This window comes from Oncorhynchus gorbuscha, linkage group LG08, assembly GCF_021184085.1.
Source record: "Oncorhynchus gorbuscha isolate QuinsamMale2020 ecotype Even-year linkage group LG08, OgorEven_v1.0, whole genome shotgun sequence".
In the NCBI taxonomy this organism is placed as follows: domain Eukaryota; kingdom Metazoa; phylum Chordata; class Actinopteri; order Salmoniformes; family Salmonidae; genus Oncorhynchus; species Oncorhynchus gorbuscha.
The window spans coordinates 10,813,078-10,835,544 of NC_060180.1; the positions used below are offsets into that span (position 1 = coordinate 10,813,078).

At 42.5% G+C, this 22,467-nt stretch overlaps 1 protein-coding gene and 1 long non-coding RNA gene across 3 annotated transcripts in view; one reads left to right on the forward strand and one right to left on the reverse strand.

Annotated features, from left to right (window-relative positions):
• Positions 1 to 7,691, reverse strand: part of LOC124041183 — a 48,018-nt gene extending 40,327 nt beyond the window's left edge. Inside the window, exon 1 of the long non-coding RNA XR_006839891.1 lies at positions 7,632 to 7,691. This is a non-coding gene — a long non-coding RNA (uncharacterized LOC124041183). The remainder of the gene's footprint in view (positions 1 to 7,631) is intronic.
• The window catches only part of LOC124041182 (pro-neuregulin-3, membrane-bound isoform-like), a 448,412-nt gene that overhangs the window by 380,639 nt on the left and 45,306 nt on the right, over positions 1 to 22,467 (forward strand). Inside the window, exon 4 of one of the 2 annotated variants that reach the window (XM_046358455.1) lies at positions 15,815 to 15,841. In XM_046358455.1, the coding sequence (XP_046214411.1) occupies positions 15,815 to 15,841 (27 nt within the window). The remainder of the gene's footprint in view (positions 1 to 15,814; positions 15,842 to 22,467) is intronic. The other variant, XM_046358456.1, reaches the window with a different exon arrangement.

Below are 22,467 nucleotides of genomic sequence, written 5' to 3' on the forward strand. Positions count from 1 at the left end.
CAAGCTTTTACAGCCCTGATTTAAAGAGCTTTATGAGGTTCTAACAAGCAAGATAGGTCCATGTTTGGCCTAAAACATTCATGAGGATGAAATCGGTTTTACTGGATATGACATTACTGTATTTAATTTTATTTCAGTATTCATGTTTTTATTTGGAGAAACGGAGCAAGGTTGTAAAAGGCCCTCTAAAAAGCCATTTGTCATAAAGATCAGGTTGTGCGTTGAGCTCAGGACACAAGTATTTGGAGTTGGATTGGAGCCAAGAGGAGTGTGCCAGGGCTTTCTGGAGACATCCATCACGTTTTTCCATTACTGCACCCAGGGGCATACTGGGACAAGAATTCAGCACATGCATTTACCCCCCCCCCCCCCCACCAGGCTACCAGCTATACACACACACCATATCCCCACACTTAGACACAGGCAGTAGTGCTGACACACATCACTGGCATTACAGTACAGCGTTTCGCAACCATTTCTGTACCAGTGACTGGCGAGACATTGTCCTACTCCTCTTTTTTAAAATCAGCTTATGTTTAAAACGAATTCAATATGTAAAAACACCACTGGAGATACAACTCACCACTGGGCCGCCTGCCCGCCTGTCTGTCTGAGCCTTGTACGTTATAAAAGCCAAGCTAACGACTTGTGTTAGATTAGTGCCTGTCATATGTGTTCCCTGACTGAATCATAGTGCTTCATAGTGCTTTATTCATTCATAGTGCTTTATTAAGAAGTGTAATAAATAGACTCAAGAAATACGTTTTCTCATCTAACATGTCCAAGCAGGAATGCATGATTCAAGATATTTTGATGTGCAAGCTATTCCATTGATTGTCATGAATTTTGGCTTGACAGTTAGACTATAGCTGCTATATTTTACTGTCAAATTATTTTGGGGCTTCAATAATTATATACATAGGCCTATATTTTTATGTGCACTAATATCATAGGCTAATTAATTTGGGGTTCAATACCTGAGAAAAAGGAAACTCAAAACACATTAACTTGATCGCAAATTCTAAACATAATACCCACTGCTAGTAGCCATGTATTCATCCAACAGTAAATGTAATGTCCTAAAGAAATGTTGCAGTTGAAGGCTTCTACCCACGAGAAGGCCTATGCCCTAGCAATGTCATAACGCAAAGAGTTATCAAATATCTTGTTTGTAAAATAGTTGCTATTGAGTTGAATATTGAGAGTTGAGACATAAACATTATACCTACAGAAAGCGGAGACCCTCCTCTCTTCGTCAGGGACAAGGGGACAAAGCTTCCTAAACTGCTTTTCCCGCAATTGCATTTTCAAATGTTATATGAACCAAATGCAGCAAGCCCCAGGCAATCATGCACAGGAGCAGGGCAGACACTTTCAGTACAGGAATCATGAGGATAGTGCTATTTTTATCTGCCCCAAAAAATATGAAGTTTTGAGTGAGACGACATTGTAGAATGTGTTCTTTGTACGTTAATAGGCACTGGTGCCAATTTTAATGATCCATGATCTTGGCTGTCTAATGACTGAGTTGGAGCATGTCTTTTTGCTGATGCCACGTTTGACTTTGAATATGAGTTTGTGTGACCTCAGCTCATCAGAAAATATGGGTGCAAGCCATGTAAACATTTATTTTTTATATAAAAATATATATTTTGTGTGTGTGTCAATTTCAACAAGCCCACCCAACTTAAAATATGGTCCAGCCCATCTGGCATTTGCCAGAATTGCCAGATGGGCAATCTGCCCCTGACTACACCTTTGCAGATACGGTCACAGGGATCAGCACACGACTGTGTGTGTGTGTGTGTGTGTGTGCGCGCGCGCCTTTGCGTGCGTGTGTTGCTTTATTGCTGCAAGGGCTGTGTGATTTACTCTGAATCCACTGGCAGACCCCTCACATTTACCAGCCTTTATTTGACATTTGTTGGTACAGATACAAAGGTGTAGAGCATAGGCTTAATAAGAGCAGTCAGTACATCTTACTTACTCCAGAGGAAGACAGGACCTCCTTCCTTACTTGCTTCACCATACTGCCTTCAAGTACAACCAAGGTCAGGTGTATTGTATTATTACTGGTAAATATTACTTCCCACCTTACAGTACATGTAGTTGTGGTTATAAAGGTGGTATGGTAGTGGTGCAGTGAATATCATGTTCTCTGAATTGCAGAAAAAGCAGATTGGTAAAGTAGGAGGCTAATTAATTCAGACTTTTGATTAAATCAACTAAAAATGTGATTCTATGGAATCATGGATGGAATTCATGGAATCAAGTCAAGATGATGGGAAAGAAATGCCTCTAGCTGAGTATTGAGAATGCACATTCATTGCCATTAACTTACCACTTCAAACACAGTAACACAGAGCGACAATCTAGCTGTGCCAGTGGGATTGACACTTTGTGTGTGTAAGTGGTAGCAGAGGCTTAGTGCATGGTTGTAGCTGGGGGCAGATCCCCATCGCCGACACCAGTCTCAGTGGGCTCAATACACTCCTGCTCCTCTCCTCAGCCAGTCACAAAGCAGCACAGACTTCAAAATGCCCGCCTCTCTCTAGCCTTATCTGCTGCAGCTAAAAGAGACTGCAAAAGTGATGGAGACTACATGGGATTGGGATTCTGTAGCAAAGGAGCTCATTAACTCAAAAGTGATGGAGACTACATGGGATTGGGATTCTGTAGCAAAGGAGCTCATTAACTCAAAAGTGATGGAGACTACATGGGATTGGGATTCTGTAGCAAAGGAGCTCAATAACTCAAAAGTGATGGGGACTACATGGGATTGGGATTCTGTAGCAACGGAGCTCATTAACTCAAAAGTGCTGGGTCAGCGCCACTGTTTATTCCCATATTGCAAATGGATGAGAATCCAATACTATTTTTTCTATTTGGTCGCAGGAGAGTGAGGGTGTGGTGGGTTAGGGTAGTACACTCTGAGAGACAGTGCTACTATACCTCTAGTCATACCTGGACTCATGGGTAGACATAGCATAGTAAATGGGTAGACATAGCATAGGTAGACATAGCATAGTAAAGAGAAGCAGGTTTACTATGTTACATCTAGTCTATGAGACCAGGATGTCTAGCCTCATGGAGAACCAGGTGTGACAACAATGTGATTTTGGAGGTAAGGCTACGTGAGGCCTCCTTACCTCCTATGCTACTGGGCCCCTCTTTTCAAATGCTATATTTGTACAGTGCTTGCTCAGGACCTCAGCAGTAAAGAAACTAGCTGATTAATGGAATGTGGGCGATTAAAGACAGTCAGGGTTGTGTGTGTGTGCCTGTATTTGCACACAAAGCACACAATATGTATTGTAATTTATTCATTTAACTTGAATTAATTAACATAACTAATTATTAAATGATGAACACAAAGACAGACATTTAGTTTCATCACTTCTGCTATGGTCATTTATACTGTGATTATTACCATCAATACTACCAATAACCACATTAGCAAACTCTTTTAGCAACAGAAAAAGACGATTGGATACGTCCATCCTAGAGTTGTAAAAGTATCTCATTCAGACAAAATAGTCTTCTGATTCCCTCTACCTATAGTCTATCATAGGAAATAAGGCAGTTGTACCACATGTGGCCAGCACAAAATCTCAGTGAACAATCCATACAATTTTAATCAATAAAATGTATTTTATAAAGCCCTTTTTACATCAGCAGTTGTCACAAAGTGCTTTACAGATACCCAGCCTAAAAGCCCAAAGAGCAAGCGGCTATAAAAAAATGTCCTAGAAAGGCAGGAACCTAGGACAAAACCTAGAGGAACCAAGCTCTGAAGGGAGGCCAGTCCTCTTCTAGCTGTTCCGGTAGGAGATTATAAGAGTGCAGTAGGGTCAAATAATAACCACAGTGGTTATTGAGGATGCAGCTGTTCAACATCTCAGGAGTAGATGTCAGTTGGCTTTTCATAGCCAAGCATTCAGAGGTCCACAACTTACTAATAACAATCTATGTCAAATGCATCGCTTCATATCTAAGTAGTAGCCTTGTCTGAGTCAAAACTCTCCTGTTTCTGTAGCATGAGGCAGCTTGTGTATAAGTACACAATTAAGTACAATTAATGCTCTACCAGATACTGTAATTTTGAATAAGAATGCAGAACGTATAAAACTAAACAGTGCATCATGTTGGAGAGTAAAGAGTGATCAGTGCCTCTGCTGGGCCATCTGTCAGAGGGATAGACCCACTCCTTTCTCTCCTGTCCCCATCACCAAACTGCTGTACCCCAACACACGCCTCCCCAAACTCACCCTGTGTGGACATGCATGCCAATGTCTTAGTATGTGTGGTCCCAATCATGTCTGGCTACCATGATTCCCTTCAGAGTTGATGTCATCTCAAACAACAGTGTATTGAAGCACAGCACATGGTGTAGAAAACTGATGTAGCTACATTGTGTGCATATTTTGCTTGAGTGGTGGTTAAGTGTGACCGTTAGTCATTACTAGCTTATTTCCAGCTACAGTGCGCTGAGTCAGTATCGCAGCATGACACTTCTGATTGGAAGGTGTGAGCCTTTCACAGAGACACAACCACACAGGAGAGTGGAGTCAACCATTCTGTCCTTCTGTCTTGAACCAGAGGTGACACCACAGGTTCCAGAGTGGTGGGGCAAACTATTTTATTTGATCCTGGGGCCCGTAGTTTTTCCTGATCTGGTTACCTAACCAGATATGGCCTATGATGGGACCAGAATTATTCTAATCAGGTCACATGTTTTTAAACAAACTCCTGGCCTCGGGGAGGACGGAAACCCTGTCCAATTGCAGCAACCTTGTACTTGTTCATATGAATTATTTGTTAAAGAAGGACTGAGGGGGTCACCTATACACAGACAGAGAGAAAGCAACATGATTGGACAATAGCACTCTAAGAGCTGAGCTTGCTTTATGCAGGTTTGCATTGTGTAGGCTTGCCTAATGCAAATATAAGCCTAATAAATAAAAAATACCCAGTCTATGTCAGCTATTGTGTTTAATTCATTCCAGTTAATCATTTTGGTAGCCTAGTCAGCCCAAGTTTGAATATAAAACAAATGTGATCCCATTATTTTCTTCTAACACAAACAAATGGACTATGGAGACACAACGTTACCTCTTCATGTACCCTGGCCACAGGGACAGGGTTAGGGTTAGGAGACTGTTTGCAGCTGCTGTTCTTAGTAGAGGTCGACCGATTAATTGGGGCCGATTTCAAGTTTTCATAACAATCGGAAATCGGTATTTTTGGGCGCCGATTTGCCGATTTAAATGTATTTTTATTTTTACACCTTTATTTAACTAGGCAAGTCAGTTAAGAACACATTCTTATTTTCAATGACGGGTTAACTGCCTTGTTCAGGGGCAGAACGAGAGATTTTCACCTTGTCAGCTCGGGGGATCCATCCTTGCAACCTTACAGTTAGCTAGTCCAACGCAAATACGACATGCCTCTCTCTCGTTGCACTCCACAATGAGACTGACTGCCTGTTACGTGAATGCAGTAAGCCAAGGTAAATTGCTAGCTAGCATTAAACTTATCTTATAAAAAACAATCAATCATAATCACTAGTTAACTACACATGGTTGATGATATTACTAGATATTATCTAGCGTGTCCTGCGTTGCATGTAATCTGACTGAGCATACAAGTATCTGACTGAGCGGTGGTAGGCAGAAGCAGGCGCATAAACATTCATTCAAACAGCACTTTCGTGCGTTTTGCCAACAGCTCTTCGTTGTGCATCAAGCATTGCGCTGTTTATGACTTCAAGCCTATCAACTCCCGAGATGAGGCTCGTGTAACCGAAGTGAAATGGCTAGCTAGTTAGCGCGCGCTAATTGTTGTTGTGTTGCTGGTTCGAGCCCAGGGAGGAGCGAGGAGAGGGACGGAAGCTATACTGTTATACTGGCAATACTAAAGTGCCTATAAGAACATCCAATAGTCAAAGGTTAATGAAATACAAATGGTATGGTATAGAGGGAAATAGTCCTATAATTCCTATAATAACTACAACCTAAAACTTCTTACATGGGAATATTTAACTCATGTTAAAAGGAACCACCAGCTTTCATATGTTCTCATGTTCTGAGCAAGGAACTGAAATGTTAGTTTTCTTACATAGCACATATTGCACTTTTACTTTCTTCTCCAACACTTTGTTTTTGCATTATTTAAACCAAATTAAACATGTTTCATTATTTACTTGAGGCTAAATTGATTTTATTGATGTATTATAAAGTTAAAATAAGTGTTCATTCAGTATTGTTGTAATTGTCATTATTACAAATAAATACATTTTTTTTTTCAAAAATAAAATCGGCCGATTAATCGGTATTTGCCTTCTTGGTCCTCCAATAATCGGTATCGGTGTTGAAAAATCATAATCGGCCGACCTCTAGTTCTTAGTAGTCAACAGTTGATCAGACTGAAAATCATCTAGTTTCCATTAAATGTGTAGCCTGGTGAAAGTAAACCCAGCACAGGACACAAACTAATGTGGTGTTGTTTATTCTGTCGAAATGACATTTAAAATAGGATAATGTAGAGGGATATCACCACAAGATACTGTCACGACTTCCACCGAGGTTGGCTCTCCTGCCCGTTCAGGCTGTGCTCGGCGGTCGTCGTCACCGTCCTATTAGCCACTACCGATCCCTTTTTCGGTTATCTGTTGGTTTTGTCTAATTATTTTCACCTGTGTGTTAGTTTATTAGTATCTGTATATAATGTAGGTTGTCCCGCCCTTGTTTTGTGCGGGATTGTTTGTTTTTGTCATTTCGTTTCGGCTGTCGGTGTTTTTGTGTTTTATTTCTCCGGTTTGTCTGTTATTTCCTGTTTTGGATATTTTTCACCCTGTTTGTATTTTGGGTTGTCCGTGTTTGTTGTTCACCGGAGAATAAACCTCTATTCATTATTTGCTCTCTGCGCCTGATTCCACCCACCTTGACTAGTCGTGACAGATGAAGTCACCATAAAGTAAAGTGCAGTCTAAATCACAATCAAATGAAATAAATATGTTAGTAAAGTGCATAAAAATAATCTGAGTACAATAAGTGAAAAGTGATATGCATAAACGGTAGTGGCTCTGCTTCCAATAGAAAAACACAATACAGAGACCACAATGTTCACAGTTAGAATGGACTTTATAATATTTAAAATATCTGGGTACAAGGTGTCCATAAATAAAATGACATTCTGCATGAAAAACAAAAATACATTTAGTCATAAAACAATATGAATAGTTACAAAAACACTGTCCAGGTGATACCCTAACCCCACATAGAACAGTAGGTTCTCATCTCACCCATACAGCACTGGGGGAAATGTCATATCAACAGATAAGTTACAATTCAAAAATGTTACAAAATACAACACCCTGAAGCATTACATGAAATAGAATTTAATTCTGATAATTACTCAGGCTTCAAATAATGTTATCATCAACCAAACAACGTGGTTCTGAGAGCACTATTCAGCTAGCAAGAAGCTAACATCCTCATGTCAACCTGAACGTATCAACAGGCTAACATGACCATCTGGCATAAATATTACAAAATAAACTCTTATACACTGCAGATGATGCAAAATATGATATATTCTGGTACAAGAGTAAGATAAAAAGTATTATTTACCCATGTAAAGTAATGTTGGACCCACGATGGATTTCAACAGCTCTCCAGTGTAATTGCTTGCTCTCACTCTTACACACTGCGCATGCAAAATCCCATAACGGCTTGCACACCTTATTTATGGATCTCTTAAAGCGACAGTGCCATCTAGTGGATATAAATGAATAACGCTACGCGCTTTTAACACCTGGCGACAAATACATGTCAATTTGATCATGTTTAGGTGTAGCGTGCTACAACTTTTATGTAAAGAGATTTTGCTTGTGTCTGTCGGGAGAGATGTGTTCTAATTTTTGAAAAATGAATAAGCTACCAGAGGAAGGTGGAGAGCTTTGTGCCCAATGGTCCATTCATTTCTATGGAGGACTGCTCCTACTGGGGAGTTTTTTATTTTTTTATTTTTTTTATTTCACCTTTATTTAACCAGGTAGGCTAGTTGAGAACAAGTTCTCATTTGCAACTGCGACCTGGTCAAGATAAAGCATAGCAGTGTGAACAGACAACACAGAGTTACACATGGAGTAAACAATTAACAAGTCAATAACACAGTAGAAAAAAAAGGAAAAAAATGGGCAGTCTATATACAACGTGTGCAAAAGGCATGAGGAGGTAGGTGAATAATACAATTTTGCAGATTAACACTGGAGTGATAAATGATCAGATGGTCATGTACAGGTAGATATATTGGTGTGCAAAAGAGCAGAAAAGTAAATAAATAAAAAACAGTCTAAAAACAGTATAGGAATGAGGTAGGGGAAAATGGGGGGGGGGGGCTATTTACCAATAGACTATGTACAGCTGCAGCGATCGGTTAGCTGCTCGGATAGCTGATGTTTGAAGTTGGTGAGGGAGATAAAAGTCTCCAACTTCAGCGATTTTTGCAGTTCGTTCCAGTCACAGGCAGCAGAGTACTGGAACGAAAGGCGGCCAAATGAGGTGTTGGCTTTAGGGATGATCAGTGAGATACACCTGCTGGAGCGCGTGCTACGGATGGGTGTTGCCATCGTGACCAGTGAACTGAGATAAGGCGGAGCTTTACCTAGCATGGACTTGTAGATGACCTGGAGCCAGTGGGTCTGGCGACGAATATGTAGTGAGGGCCAGCCGACTAGAGCATACAAGTCGCAGTGGTGGGTGGTATAAGGTGCTTTAGTGACAAAACGGATGGCACTGTGATAGACTGCATCCAGTTTGCTGAGTAGAGTGTTGGAAGCCATTTTGTAGATGACATCGCCGAAGTCGAGGATCGGTAGGATAGTCAGTTTTACTAGGGTAAGCTTGGCGGCGTGAGTGAAGGAGGCTTTGTTGCGGAATAGAAAGCCGACTCTTGATTTGATTTTCGATTGGAGATGTTTGATGTGAGTCTGGAAGGAGAGTTTGCAGTCTAGCCAGACACCTAGGTACTTATAGATGTCCACATATTCAAGGTCGGAACCATCCAGGGTGGTGATGCTAGTCGGGCATGCGGCAGCGAACGGTTGAAAAGCATGCATTTGGTTTTACACCGAGTGCCAATATGGCCCACCGGTGGGTTGCTTCAAAGCCTCTCACTGGACAATGCATACTGTAGCATTAGCAATTTAGGGTTTATATACATCCTTGGATGTTCCCAGCCCGCCCGCACAACATGCAATTTCTGTGAACGTGATTGGTCAAGACATGCACAGAGAATGCCGTTTTTGTAGAGTTTTTGGATCAATGCTGAAAATAAGGTCTGTGGTAAACACAGGCTTATGAGATCTTTTTAGTTTTATTCTATGACATAATCTTCATCACCTAACGTCACTTTTTATGAATTTTTAAGTAATAAAAAAGCACATAAACCACAAAAAGGCTTTACAATTCATAAAGGTTACGATAACTGACTGCTATTATCTCATAGAACAAAACATATAAGATATCCTAAACCTGTGTTAACTTATTTTCAGCGTTTATTCCAAAACCCTATTCTTTCCCCATTCATTTTTTCCTTTGGGTGGCTTAATGAACCAGAGGTAACCCATTCACAGATTTGAGGACTACAATCTGGCGAGTTTAATGTGAAGGACAGAGAAATTGTGGACGAGTTGGCAAATCATGAGAAAAATCACACACACACCTTCCCCTCTTTTTATGATTTTTGCGTCAATATTGTCATTAATGGGATACTTTGGGATTTTGGTAATTAAGCACTTTATCTACTTCATGTCTACTTGAACTCATGGATACCATTTTTATGTATCTGCATCCAGTATGAAGGAAGTTAGAGGTAGTTTTGCTAACAAGTGTTAGCGCAATGACTGGAAGTCTAAGATATCAACTAAATGTTAACAGTTACCATAGACTTCCAGTTATTATTATTATTATTATTGGGCTAACACTAGCTACCAATTGCACTTATGCGAATTAGCAACTTCCTTCAAACTGCACACAGAGACATAAAAACGTACCTCACGCCCCCGCATCAAGGCGGTGGGGGTGAAAATTCTCTGGGGATCCCTACCCCCCCCCCCCTTTCAGAAAGCATATGAACATGTCATAAGCCATGGCAGAAATGTTTAGAATTATAGGAAGTTAGCAGTAAAACCACTACCTTTTCCCTGAGCCTCGTGGCAAGATGTGGAGAACAGCACAGAATTTGCTTTAAATGTTCTAAATTCTCTCAGCCTCATGGCAAAATGTGAATAGAATGAGATTAGCTACTATATGAAACTGAGATTTTTCTTTCTCTGCCCAATGACAATATGTGTAGAATTGCAGGAAATAAGCGTTAAAACAGAAACATTTTCTCTCAGCCTCATGGCAAAATGTGCAATAGCATGAGATTAGCTATGAAACTGCAGATTCTTTTCCTGAAACAGGGAAAGAGAGGGAGACAGGGAGGGCTGAATCCAAGGACATGCTAGCCTCCAGGTGCCACAACACTGAAGGACAGCTAGCCTTAACGGCCAGCAAAATGGCTGAGCGGCTGAGAGACAGAAACAGTGACAGAGGGAGAGAATGGATATGTGTGTGTAAAAGAGAAAGAGTCAAAGCCAGTGTGTATCTTTTATCTTTTCTATCCATCTTTAATCTCGGAAGATCATTTTTTACTATACTGTACCTCAGAGAGGCACACCATAAACCGATCACGTATCAATTCAAATCTCTTCAGCTCATAGGAGGTGGCTATCCATCAAGACATTGATTTTTGCACAAAAAGAAATGAGAACACTTAAATTGGAAATAAATAATGTCATATTCTGCTTTATTTCCAAAGCCATATACCAGTACCATTTGTATTCTCAAACTCTGAACATGATGCGATCCCTCAGCACATTGATACAGTAATTAATGGTGTTACACACAATAAGAGAGTCAGGGCTGGAGTTTTCCCTCACTTATTGCACCATTATAAACGTAGAAAAACTGTTTAACTGACAGCCAGGAAATGCATTGACCTCTCAAAGGTACAACACAACTTCCCAGGAACAGCACACTTTGAAAATGGAGTTTGAGGAATGAGAAATGAGACATTTTCTAAACGCCACTTTACCCACGTGTGTCTCTTGCCCAACCCATTGGTTTCTGGGACTAATAAGACGGTCTAGAATGAATTTCCATTCTAAAAATCGTTGGAAATGTCCTCAGATCTAGACTCATTGCGGAGAACAAACTAACGTCTGTGGGCGTGGCATAGCGTTTGACCGGAGCAAGGAGTTTGGGTAGCCAGACAAGGGCAATGCCTCAACTGATATCTCAACCAGAGTAGTTGTGACAGTAGCAGTTCACTTCTCTCACCAACAGCAACTGAGGGTCAGCTTCCGGAATGATCAAGTACAATTGTTGAAATAACCATGGAGTCCCATCTAACAGTACAGGGCACCACAGTAATTCACAGTTACGTACCTACAGTATGTAGTCTAAGAGATGGTATTTTTGTTTGTTCCCCTTGTTTGCTATTCTTAACTACAGTTCCAAACGTTGAACACCTTTACACAGGTCTTGCAGGTAGACAGAGATGTTCTATCTCTTCAGGTACCCCAGATATTTCACAGTTTCGTGTTATCCCTGAACTAGCTCACCTGATTCACCTCCTCTAAGGCTATGTTGAATTCAATAGTCAATAGTTACAGTGAATTGCCAATTCAAAGAAACTGGTAAGTTACTGCTGAAAAATGTAATTTTCTTTATATGTACAGTATGGCAGCATTCTTTTACCACTGGGGGACTCACAAAGGCTTGGCCTTGACGGGCTCGTCTGGATACCTGGGTGTGTGAGGAGGCAGTGACATGATCATGGGACAACATGTCAGCCAACCAGAAGTGTAGTCTTAGAACTTAGAATGCCTTTACAAAAGCCTTGCAGTTAGAATGACTGACTTTGTATTGAAACCATTGACATTGAAGGACAATTATAGTCATCAGTTAGAGTGAACTGCATATTCAAAGAGACTGGTGACTTCTGGATGTTTTTCTTTCTCTCTATACGGGTATGTGCGTCAGCATTCTGTCACCACAAACTCACAAAGTCTCACATAAGGCTCCAGAATAGCCTTAACCAACTACCTTTGATACCTTGGTGGGTGTGAAGGCAATACCATGAATAACGAGGCAACGGCAGAGGCACCGTGGGACAACATGTCAGCAAACCAACAACATGTCAGCCAACCGACACGAGGGGCTTTTCCCAGGGAGAGCAGCTTTAGGGAGTGTGCATTTTTTTGTGGTCTTTTCTGGGCTATTTTAGTAGTTTTTGCCTCTTTACGCATTTACCTGCAGACAGGTGGAAGGGCTATGTTGGCATGTGGAGTGTTCTTCAGGGAGGTGTGGGGTGGAAGGGAAGTAGGATGACCGGCAGGTCACAGGTACCCCACTGGCTGCACCTGCCTCTCCGTCTGGCCACAATCACACAGAGACATCAGGGAGCAGCCACCTATGTCAGAGGAGGCTGCTGAGGGGAGGACGGATCATAATAATGGCTGGAATGGAGTGAATAGAATGGTATCAAACACATAGTTTCCATGAGTTCTATACCATTCCATTTATTCCGTTCCAGACATTATTATGAGTCGTACTCTCCTCAGCAGCCTCCCCTGACCTATGTACACACTACCATATTGTTCTACCTAGGCTCTGCGTCGGCCAGCCCACACTGGTACAGGGGAGATGGCATTCGCAAATGTCACCTCCAGCTGAATAACAAATTGAACTTTTGTTCTGCCAACAACTCTCCAGTGAAAAATATAGATTTTATTTTTCTTTGTGTTGCTATTCTATGTGTAGGATCACTCTTATATTATGGCCTTCCAGCACTGTTGCAGTGCACCAATGAGACACAGGAGTTCCATTTTTAGGTTTAGATTGGTACAATATGTTCTACAGATCTGAGTTCAGTTCCAACTGGGTGAACGGCACCAGGACGCCATCTGGTTGTGCTGTCAATATTAAATAGCTTGTCTCGTTATAATTAGTGATGCTCTTTTATGCTGTGATGTTGCCTTACTGCCACACCTCTGGATTTAGATAGATGTTGCTGTACACATTTGTTATTTTCAAAATTAATCTGAAGATGAAAGGAAATGACAAGACATCATGAATAATTATAATAAAAATATATATAAAGTACAGCATATCCAGGTAGGCCTGCAGTACAGCTTTCCTTTTCTCTCCATTCACAGGTACAATACATCAACAGCGTTTTCATAGAATACTCATTCTGTTGCGTTACTCTCCATATCACTGTGTATTGAAGGGAGATCTCTAGAAGGGAGGCTGAGGTCTCGGGATCGCTGACTGAGAAATGATGCAATGACATCGCTCTTTAAAATGATGAGATTAAGCTCAGATCTCCCAGACCCCATGGTATTCCACTATGCAGCGTAATTAATCTTACCTCTGACAGTACGCTCAGGAGATCTGACAGTACGCTCCACTGCGGCAAAGCCATTGGTGTTAGGAGTGTTTCAGCCACTTATTCATGTATACCAATATGTTTCTCTGGGGCTACCCCCCACTGTCCTAAGTGATGATGATTTTCCCACCATAGTTCAAACTATATGACACACAGACTAAAATGTACACTACAATTACAATAAAATGTACACATTTTCCTTATAAATGTAAATAGTACGTTTGTGCTGCATGGATTCTCAGGGAACCATTTACACAACACAACTGTATACAGTGCCTTGAGAAAGTATTCGGCCCCCTTGAACTTTGCAACCTTTTGCCACATTTCAGGCTTCAAACATAAAGATATAAAACTGTATTTTTTGTGAAGAATCAACAACAAGTGGGACACAATCATGAAGTGGAACGATATTTATTGGATATTTCAAACTTTTTTAACAAATCAAAAACTGAAAAATTGGGCATGCAAAATTATTCAGCCCCCTTAAGTTAATACTTTGTAGCGCCACCTTTTGCTGCGATTACAGCTGTAAGTCGCTTGGGGTATGTCTCTATCAGTTTTGCACATCGAGAGACTGAATTCTTTCCCCATTCCTCCTTGCACAACAGCTCGAGCTCAGTGAGGTTGGATGGAGAGCATTTGTGAACAGCAGTTTTCAGTTCTTTCCACAGATTCTCGATTGGATTCAGGTCTGGACTTTGACTTGGCCATTCTAACACCTGGATATGTTTATTTTTGAACCATTCCATTGTAGATTTTGCTTCGGATCATTGTCTTGTTGGAAGACAAATCTCCGTCCCAGTCTCAGGTCTTTTGCAGACTCCATCAGGTTTTCTTCCAGAATGGTCCTGTATTTGTTTCCATCCATCTTCCCATCAATTTTAACCATCTTCCCTGTCCCTGCTGAACAAAAGCAGGCCCAAACCATGATGCTGCCACCACCATGTTTGACAGTGGGATTGGTGTGTTCAGGTTGATGAGCTGTGTTGCTTTTACGACAAACATAACGTTTTGCATCGTTGCCAAAATGTTCAATTTTGGTTTCCTCTGACCAGAGCACCTTCTTCCACATGTTTGGTGTGTCTCCCAGGTGGCTTGTGGCAAACTTTAAACAACACTTTTTATGGATATCTTTAAGAAATGGCTTTCTTCTTGCCACTCTTCCATAAAGGCCAGATTTGTGCAATATACGGATGATTGTTGTCCTATGGACAGAGTCTCCCACCTCAGCTGTAGATCTCTGCAGTTCATCCAGAGTGATCATGGGCCTCTTGGCTGCATCTCTGATCAGTCTTCTCCTTGTTTGTGCTGAAAGTTTAGAGGGACGGCCAGGTCTTGGTAGATTTGCAGTGGTCTGATACTCCTTCCATTTCAATATTATCGCTTGCACAGTGCTCCTTGGGATGTTTAAAGCTTGGGAAATCTTTTTGTATCCAAATCCGGCTTTAAACTTCTTCACAACAGTATCTCGGACCTGCCTGGTGTGTTCCTTGTTCTTCATGATGCTCTCTGCACTTTTAACGGACCTCTGAGACTATCACAGTACAGGTGCATTTATACGGAGACTTGATTAAACACAGGTGGATTGTATTTATCATCATTAGTCATTTAGGTCAACATTGGATCATTCAGAGATCCTCACTGAACTTCTGGAGAGAGTTTGCTCCACTGAAAGTCAGCTAATTTTGCACGCCCAATTTTTCAGTTTTTGATTTGTTAAAAAAGTTTGAAATATCCAATAAATGTCGTTCCACTTCATGATTGTGTCCCACTTGTTGTTGATTCTTCACAAAAAATACAGTTTTATATCTTTATGTTTGAAGCCTGAAATATGGCAAAAGGTTGCAAAATTCAAGGGGGGCGAATAATTTCGCAAGGCACTGTACATGGCAACAAAATTGTGTGTCCACTAAGCTCCACAGTCAAAACTGCAGAAAAAATCTTCCACTTTTTGTAAACTGAGAGGTAGACAAAAGTCTTCTGCCGGGATGTCTCACTACGCACTGATATCTTTCACTACACTAGAAATCGTGTAATTCATGGTGCGTTTTTCGAGCATGGGAAATAAGTCACGGAGTCTATGGGTGCAGTCTACTCTGTGTCAGCTTGGATTATGCCCAGAGCATGTGTCTACTGACGCTATGTGACGTGAATACAGGGGGCTATTGGATCTTCCTTACATAAAACAACAAGTCATAGACAATGCTACTTTATGCTGTGGCAGGATGCTAACGTGCAACTGTTTCTAATAGCTTTCTCTCTCTCCCTCCCTCCCCTGTTGTCCATGTCTTCTCTCCTCTCCTCACTGGAACAGCAGATCACTTGGGCATTGAGTTTATGGGTAAGAAAGCTTCTTCCTTTTTCACACTGCTATGAGTCATGTGTTCTGAAATCAAGTTGTGCACCCACTACGTTCGTAATGTTTATGAACTGTACTTATATGACTTTCATACCTTTCACGCTTGTTTGTTTTCCACCTTTTTAATTATATATCATGTTTCTATTTTATACATAACTATATATTTTGTTTGTTTCGATGAGAACTTTTCACTATCCCATAATGTATGTAATGCAATTTAGAGGAGAGCAATTTTCTCAAAGTCCTTCACACAGAGGGCTATGGAAACTCCCCTTCACCTCTCCCTCTCCCTCTCCCTCTCCCTCTCCCTCTCCCTCTCCCTCTCCCTCTCCCTCTCCCTCTCTCGCTCTGAAGTTCCCCCTTAGAATACTAATTTTTCCAGTCTCCTTGGAAACAGCAGAGAACAGAGAGACAGGAGACAGTGAGGGAGATTTAATACTGTTGGCACGGTAACTAACAGCATCCTTGCACACTGGCACTGCCTGTATGTATGTCTGTGGGGTCTTGACGGGAGAGCACATCCCCATTCTGCCAGCCTTTCTCCATTTGGCATTGGTGTAAATCATGGGCAAAAGAGCTGTAGTTAATGACATTGTACTGTGAGACATTGTTAATGACTCTCCTTCATATAAACACAGCTGGTGTACTCAGAAGACCATAGATACCTGGGAAATAGAGGTATCTGCCCAACAAAGTATGGATGAACCATAACATCTATATCAGTCTATATACCGTGCATTCGGAAAGTATTCAGACCACTTTCCTTTTCCACATTTTGTTACATTCCAGTTTTATTCCAATTTTTTTTTAAACATTTTTTTACAATATCCTCATCAATCTACACACAATAACCAATAATGACAAAGAAAAACAGGCTTTTAGAAATGTTTGCAAATATCTTAATTACATAAGTATTAAGACCATTTGCTATGTGACTCGAAATTGAGCTCAGGTATATCCTGTTTCCATTGATCGTCCTTGAGATATTTATAGAACTTCATTGGAGTCCACCTGTGATAAATTCAATTGATTGGATATCATTTGAAAAGGCACACATCTGTCTATATAAGGTCCCACAGTTGACAGTGCATGTCAGAGCAAAAGCCAAGACATGAGTTTGAAGTTGCGTTCTCAGCCCTCTCCTGTACTCCCTGTTCACCCATGACTACGTGGCCAACTCAATCATCAAGTTTGCAGACGACACTACAGTGGTAGGCTAGATTACCAACAATGACGAGACGGCATACAGGGAGGAGGTGAGGGCCCTCAGAGTTTGGTGTCAGGAAAATAACCTCACAATAAACGTCAAAAAACAAAGGAGATGATCGTGGACTTCAGGAAACAGCAGAGGGAGTTTTAAGTTTTAAGTTCCTCTGCATACACATCACGGACAAACTGAAATGGTCCACCCACACAAACAGCGTGGTGAAGAAAGCACAACAGCGCCTACTCAACCTCAGGGTGCTGAAGAAATTTGGCTTGTCACCAAAACACTCAATAACTTTTACAGATGCACAATTGAGAGCATGCTGTCGGGCTGTATCACCGCCTGGTACGGCAACTGCTCCGCCCACAACCATAAGGCTCTCCAGAGGGTCGTGAGGTCTGCACAACGCATCACCGGGGGCAAATTACCTGCCCTCCAGGACACCTACACCACCCGATGTCACAGGAAGGCCAAAAGGATCATCAAGGAGAACAACCACCCGAGCCCCTGCCTGTTCACCCCTCTATAATCCAGAAGGCGAGGTCAGTACAGGTGCATCAAAGCTGGGACCGAGAGACTGAAAAACAGCTTCTATCTCAAGGCCATCAGATTGTTAAACAGCCATCACTAACATTGAGTGGCTGCTGCCAACATACTGACTCAAATCTCTAGTCACTTAATAATAAAAAATGCTATGTAATAAATGTATCACTAGTCACTTTAAACAATGGCACTTTATATAAGGTTTACATACCCTACATTACTCATCTCATATGTATATACTGTACTCTACACTATCTACTGCATCTTGCCTATGCCGTTCCGCCATCGCTCATCCATATATTGATATGTACATATTCTTATTCATTCCTTTACACTTGTGTATATAAGGTAGTTGTTGTGAAATTGTACGATTACTTGTTAGATATTACTGCATGATCGGAACTAGAAGCACAAGCATTTCGCTACACTAGCATTAACATCTGCTAACTGTCACGCCTTGGTCATTGTATCTTGTGTTTTTGTTATATGTTTGGGTAGGCCAGGGTGTGACATGGGTTTATATGTTGTATTTCGTATTGGGGTTTGTATTAATTGGGAGTGTGTATTATTAGGGGTGTGTCTAGTTAGGCTTGGCTGCCTGAGACGATTCCTAATTGGAGTCAGCTGATTCTCGTTGTCTCGGATTGGGAACCGTATTTAGGTAGCCTGAGTGCGCGTTGTATTTCGTGGGTGATTGTACCTGTCTCTGTGTTAGTCACCAGATAGGCTGTAATTAGTTTCACTCGTTTGTTGTTCTCTTCTTTAACCTACAAGCTGCATTTCGGTCTGACTCTCTTCAAACAACAGACTAAGTTCGTTACAGAATCACCCACCACCATTCACAGACCGAGCAGCGTGTGAACTGGCAGGATCTAAAGGAGGACGTTATGGACGGCAGAAGCAGGGATTATACGACGTGGGAAGAAATCGACAGGTGGGCGGCCGACCCAGAGCGAGTGCAGGAGCCCGCCTGGGATTCCCTACAGCAATGCGAAGAGGGCTATACACGTATGGAATCGAAAAGGAAAGCACGGTTATACAGAGCGAAAACCGAAGGTAACGGGGAAAGCGCAGAGAGAGAGTGGCAGAGTCAGGAGTCAGACCTGAGCCTACTCTCCCTGTTAATTGTGAGGAGCAGCAATATGAGGACTTCTGGTCTTGGGAGATGATATTAGACGGAAAAGGACCCTGGGCGCAGCCGGGAGAATATCGCCGTCCCAAGGAGGAAATAGAAGCAGCTAAAGCGGAGAGGCGCAAGTATGAGGAGGCAGCACGGCGACGTGGGTGGAAACCGGAAAGTCACCCCAAAAAATGTATTGGGGGGGGCTAAAAGGGAGAATAGTTATGCCAGGTAGGAAACCTGCGCATACTCCCTGTGCTCACCGTTGGGCTAGAGAGACCGGGCAGGCACCGTGTTATGCTATTGAGCGCACAGTGTTTCCAGTGCGGGTGCAGAGCCAGCTGCGACACATACCAGCCCTTCCTATTGGCCGAGCTAGAGTGGGCATCGAGCCAGGTAAGCTTGGGCAGGCTCGGTGCTCAAGAGCTCCAGTGCGCCTGCACGGTCCGGTCTATCCAGAGCCACCTATACACACCAGTCCTCCGGTAGCAGCTCCCCGCACCAGGCTTCCTGTGCGTGTCCTCGCGCCAGTACCACCAGTTCCAGCACCACGCACCAGGCCTCCAGTGCGCCTCGCCTGTTCAGCACAGCCAGTGCTTTTCTCCCCTCCTGTGCTATCGGAGTCTCCAGCCTGTTTAGCGCAGCCAGAGCCTTTCTCCTCTCCTGCGCTGCCGGAGTCTCCTGTCTGTCCAGCGCCACCAGTGCTACCAGTCGGCCCAGCGCGTCCAGTGCGCCTCGCCTGTTCAGCGCAGCCAGAGCTTTTCTCCTCTCCTGCACTGTTGGAGTCTCCCGCCTGTTCAGCGCAGCCAGAGCCTTTCTCCTCTCCTGCGCTGCCGGAGTCTCCTGTCTGTCCAGCGTCACCAGTCTACCAGGATCCACCAGAAGTGCCAGTCTGCCAGGATCCGCCAGAAGTGCCAGTCTGCCAAGATCTTCTAGATCGGCCAGACAACCTGAATCATCCAGGTCCACCAGCCAGCCAGGATTTACCGGAGCCTACTACCTGCCTGAGCTTCCTCTCAGTACTGAGCTTCCTCTCAGTACTAGGCTTCCTCTCTGTACTGGGCTCCCTCTCAGTACCGGGCTTCCCCTCAGTACCGGGCTGCTTCGGTCCCAGGCTGCCCCTCTGTCCCGGGCTGCCCCTCTGTCCTGAGATGCCCCTCTGTCCTGAGCTGCCCTGCTGTCCTGAGATGCCCCTCTATCCTGAGATGCCCCTCTGTCCTGAGCTGCCCTGCTGTCCTGAGATGCCCCTCTATCCTGAGATGCCCCTCTATCCTGAGATGCCCCTCTGTCCCGAGCTGCCCCTCTGTCCCGAGCTGCCCCTCTGTCCCGAGCTGCCCCTCTGTCCCGAGCTGCCCCTCGGTCCCGAGCTGCCCCTCAGTTATGTGGGGATCAGGGTGAGGACTATTAGTCCATGGTCGGCGGAGAAGGTGGATTATCCTTGGACGCGAAGGGGAGGAACTAGGACATTTATGGAGTGGGGTCCACGTCCCGAGCCAGAACCACCACCATGGACAGACGCCCACCCGGACCCTCCCTATGCTCTTGAGGTGCGTCCCGGAGTCCGCACCTTAGGGGGGTTCTGTCACGCCTTGGTCATTGTATCTTGTGTTTTTGTTATATGTTTGGGTAGGCCAGGGTGTGACATGGGTTTATATGTTGTATTTCGTATTGGGGTTTGTATTAATTGGGAGTGTGTATTATTAGGGGTGTGTCTAGTTAGGCTTGGCTGCCTGAGGCGATTCCTAATTGGAGTCACCTGATTCTCGTTGTCTCGGATTGGGAACCGTATTTAGGTAGCCTGAGTGTGCGTTGTATTTTGTGGGTGATTGTACCTGTCTCTGTGTTAGTCACCAGATAGGCTGTAATTAGTTTCACTCGTTTGTTGTTTTCTTCTTCAGTTATTTCATGTACCGCATTATCTTCATTAAAAGTCATGAGTAACCTACACGCTGCATTTCGGTCTGACTCTCTTCAAACAACAGACGAAGTTCGTTACACTAACCATGTGTACGTGACTAATGAAATTTGTTTTGAAGGAATGGTCCGTAGGGCTCAGAGACAGGATTGTGTCGAGGCACAGATCTGGGAGGAACCAGATCTGTGAGGAACTCTGGAGCTCTGTCAGAGTGACCATCGGGTTCTTGGGCACCTCCCTGTCAAGAGCCCTTCTATCCTGATTGCTCAGTTTGGCCGGGCGGCCAGCTATAGGAAGAGTCTTAGTGGTTCCAAACTTCTTCCATTTAAAAATGATGGAGGCCACTGTGTTGCTGTAGAAGGCCAGCATCCCGGAGTCGCCTCTTCACGGTTGATGTTGAGACTGGTGTTTTGCTGGTACTATATAATGAAGATGCCAGTTGAGGACTTGTGAGGTGTCTGTTTCTCGAACTAGACACTCTAATGTACTTGTCCTCTTTCTCAGTTGTGCCCCTGGGGCATCCCACTCTTTCTATTCTGGTTAGAACCAGTTTGTGCTGTTCTGTGAAGGGAGTAGCACACAACGTTGTACGAGATCTTCAGTTTCTTGGCAATTTCTTGCATGGAATAGCTTTCATTTCTCAGAACAAGAATAGACTGATGAGTTTCAGAAGAAAATTATGTGTTTCTCGTCATTTTGAGCCTGTAATCGAACCCACAAATGTTGATACTCCAGATACTCAACAAGTCTAAAAAAGTCCAGTTTTATTGCTTCTTTAATCAGAACAACACTTTTCAGCTGTGCTAACATAATTGCTAAAGGATTTTCTATGAACAATTAGCCTTTTAAAATTATAAACTTGGATTAGCTAACACAACGTGCCATTGGAACACAGGAGTGATGGTTACTGATAATGGGCCTCGGTACAGCTATGTATATATTCCATAAAAACATCTACCATTTCCAGCTGTAATAGTCATTTACAACATTGTCTACACTGTATTTTTGATCAATTTGATGTTATTTTAATGGACAAGAAAAAAAAGTTTTTCTTTCAAAAACATGGACATTTCTAAGTGTCCCCAAACTTTTGAACAGTAGTGTATATAGTTATATATATTTATCTTTTCAAAATATATATAAATGGGTTTTGGAAATGATGCAGACAATTACAATGATGAAAGCAACAGTCTACCAGCAATATTAAAGCTGATCACACAATAATAAAATGAGACAGCAGCAACATTTCATTTTGCCCATGTACTTCTTAAGAGGGGAGCATGTATCTGGCCGCTATTTAAAATGTGTTTGGAAAGTCAGACTTTTTGACTTTTTCCACATTTAGTTACTTTATAGTCTGTCGTGTCTTTGGCTATGCCGGATTAAGTGATATAACATGCTATTCTATAAAATTATTTCTCTGTAATTAATATTACCTGACTAAGCTAATCAGGTAAATAATTAACTAGAAAGTCGGGGCACCTCGAAATAATGTTTATATAGCTGTTATCCTCCGAATAAACTCTTAATTAAAGACCGAGTAATCTTTTACATCAATAGCAGTCAATATTTAATCGTCAACTTGTTTGGTCTCATCTGAAAATGGTAAATTCTTGGTTATCTTCACGAACCCTGGCTAACAAGTTGAATCAGCAATACAAACTTTGGTTTAATTATTTATTTACTAAATACCTAAATAATCACACAACATAAACACAGAATGCATCATACATTGATTACTAATTATCTCCTTCAAGAAAACGTCCCTGGTGGATGGAACCTGTATGACGGCTGATTACACAAAGAAAGGGGGTTGGGCTTTA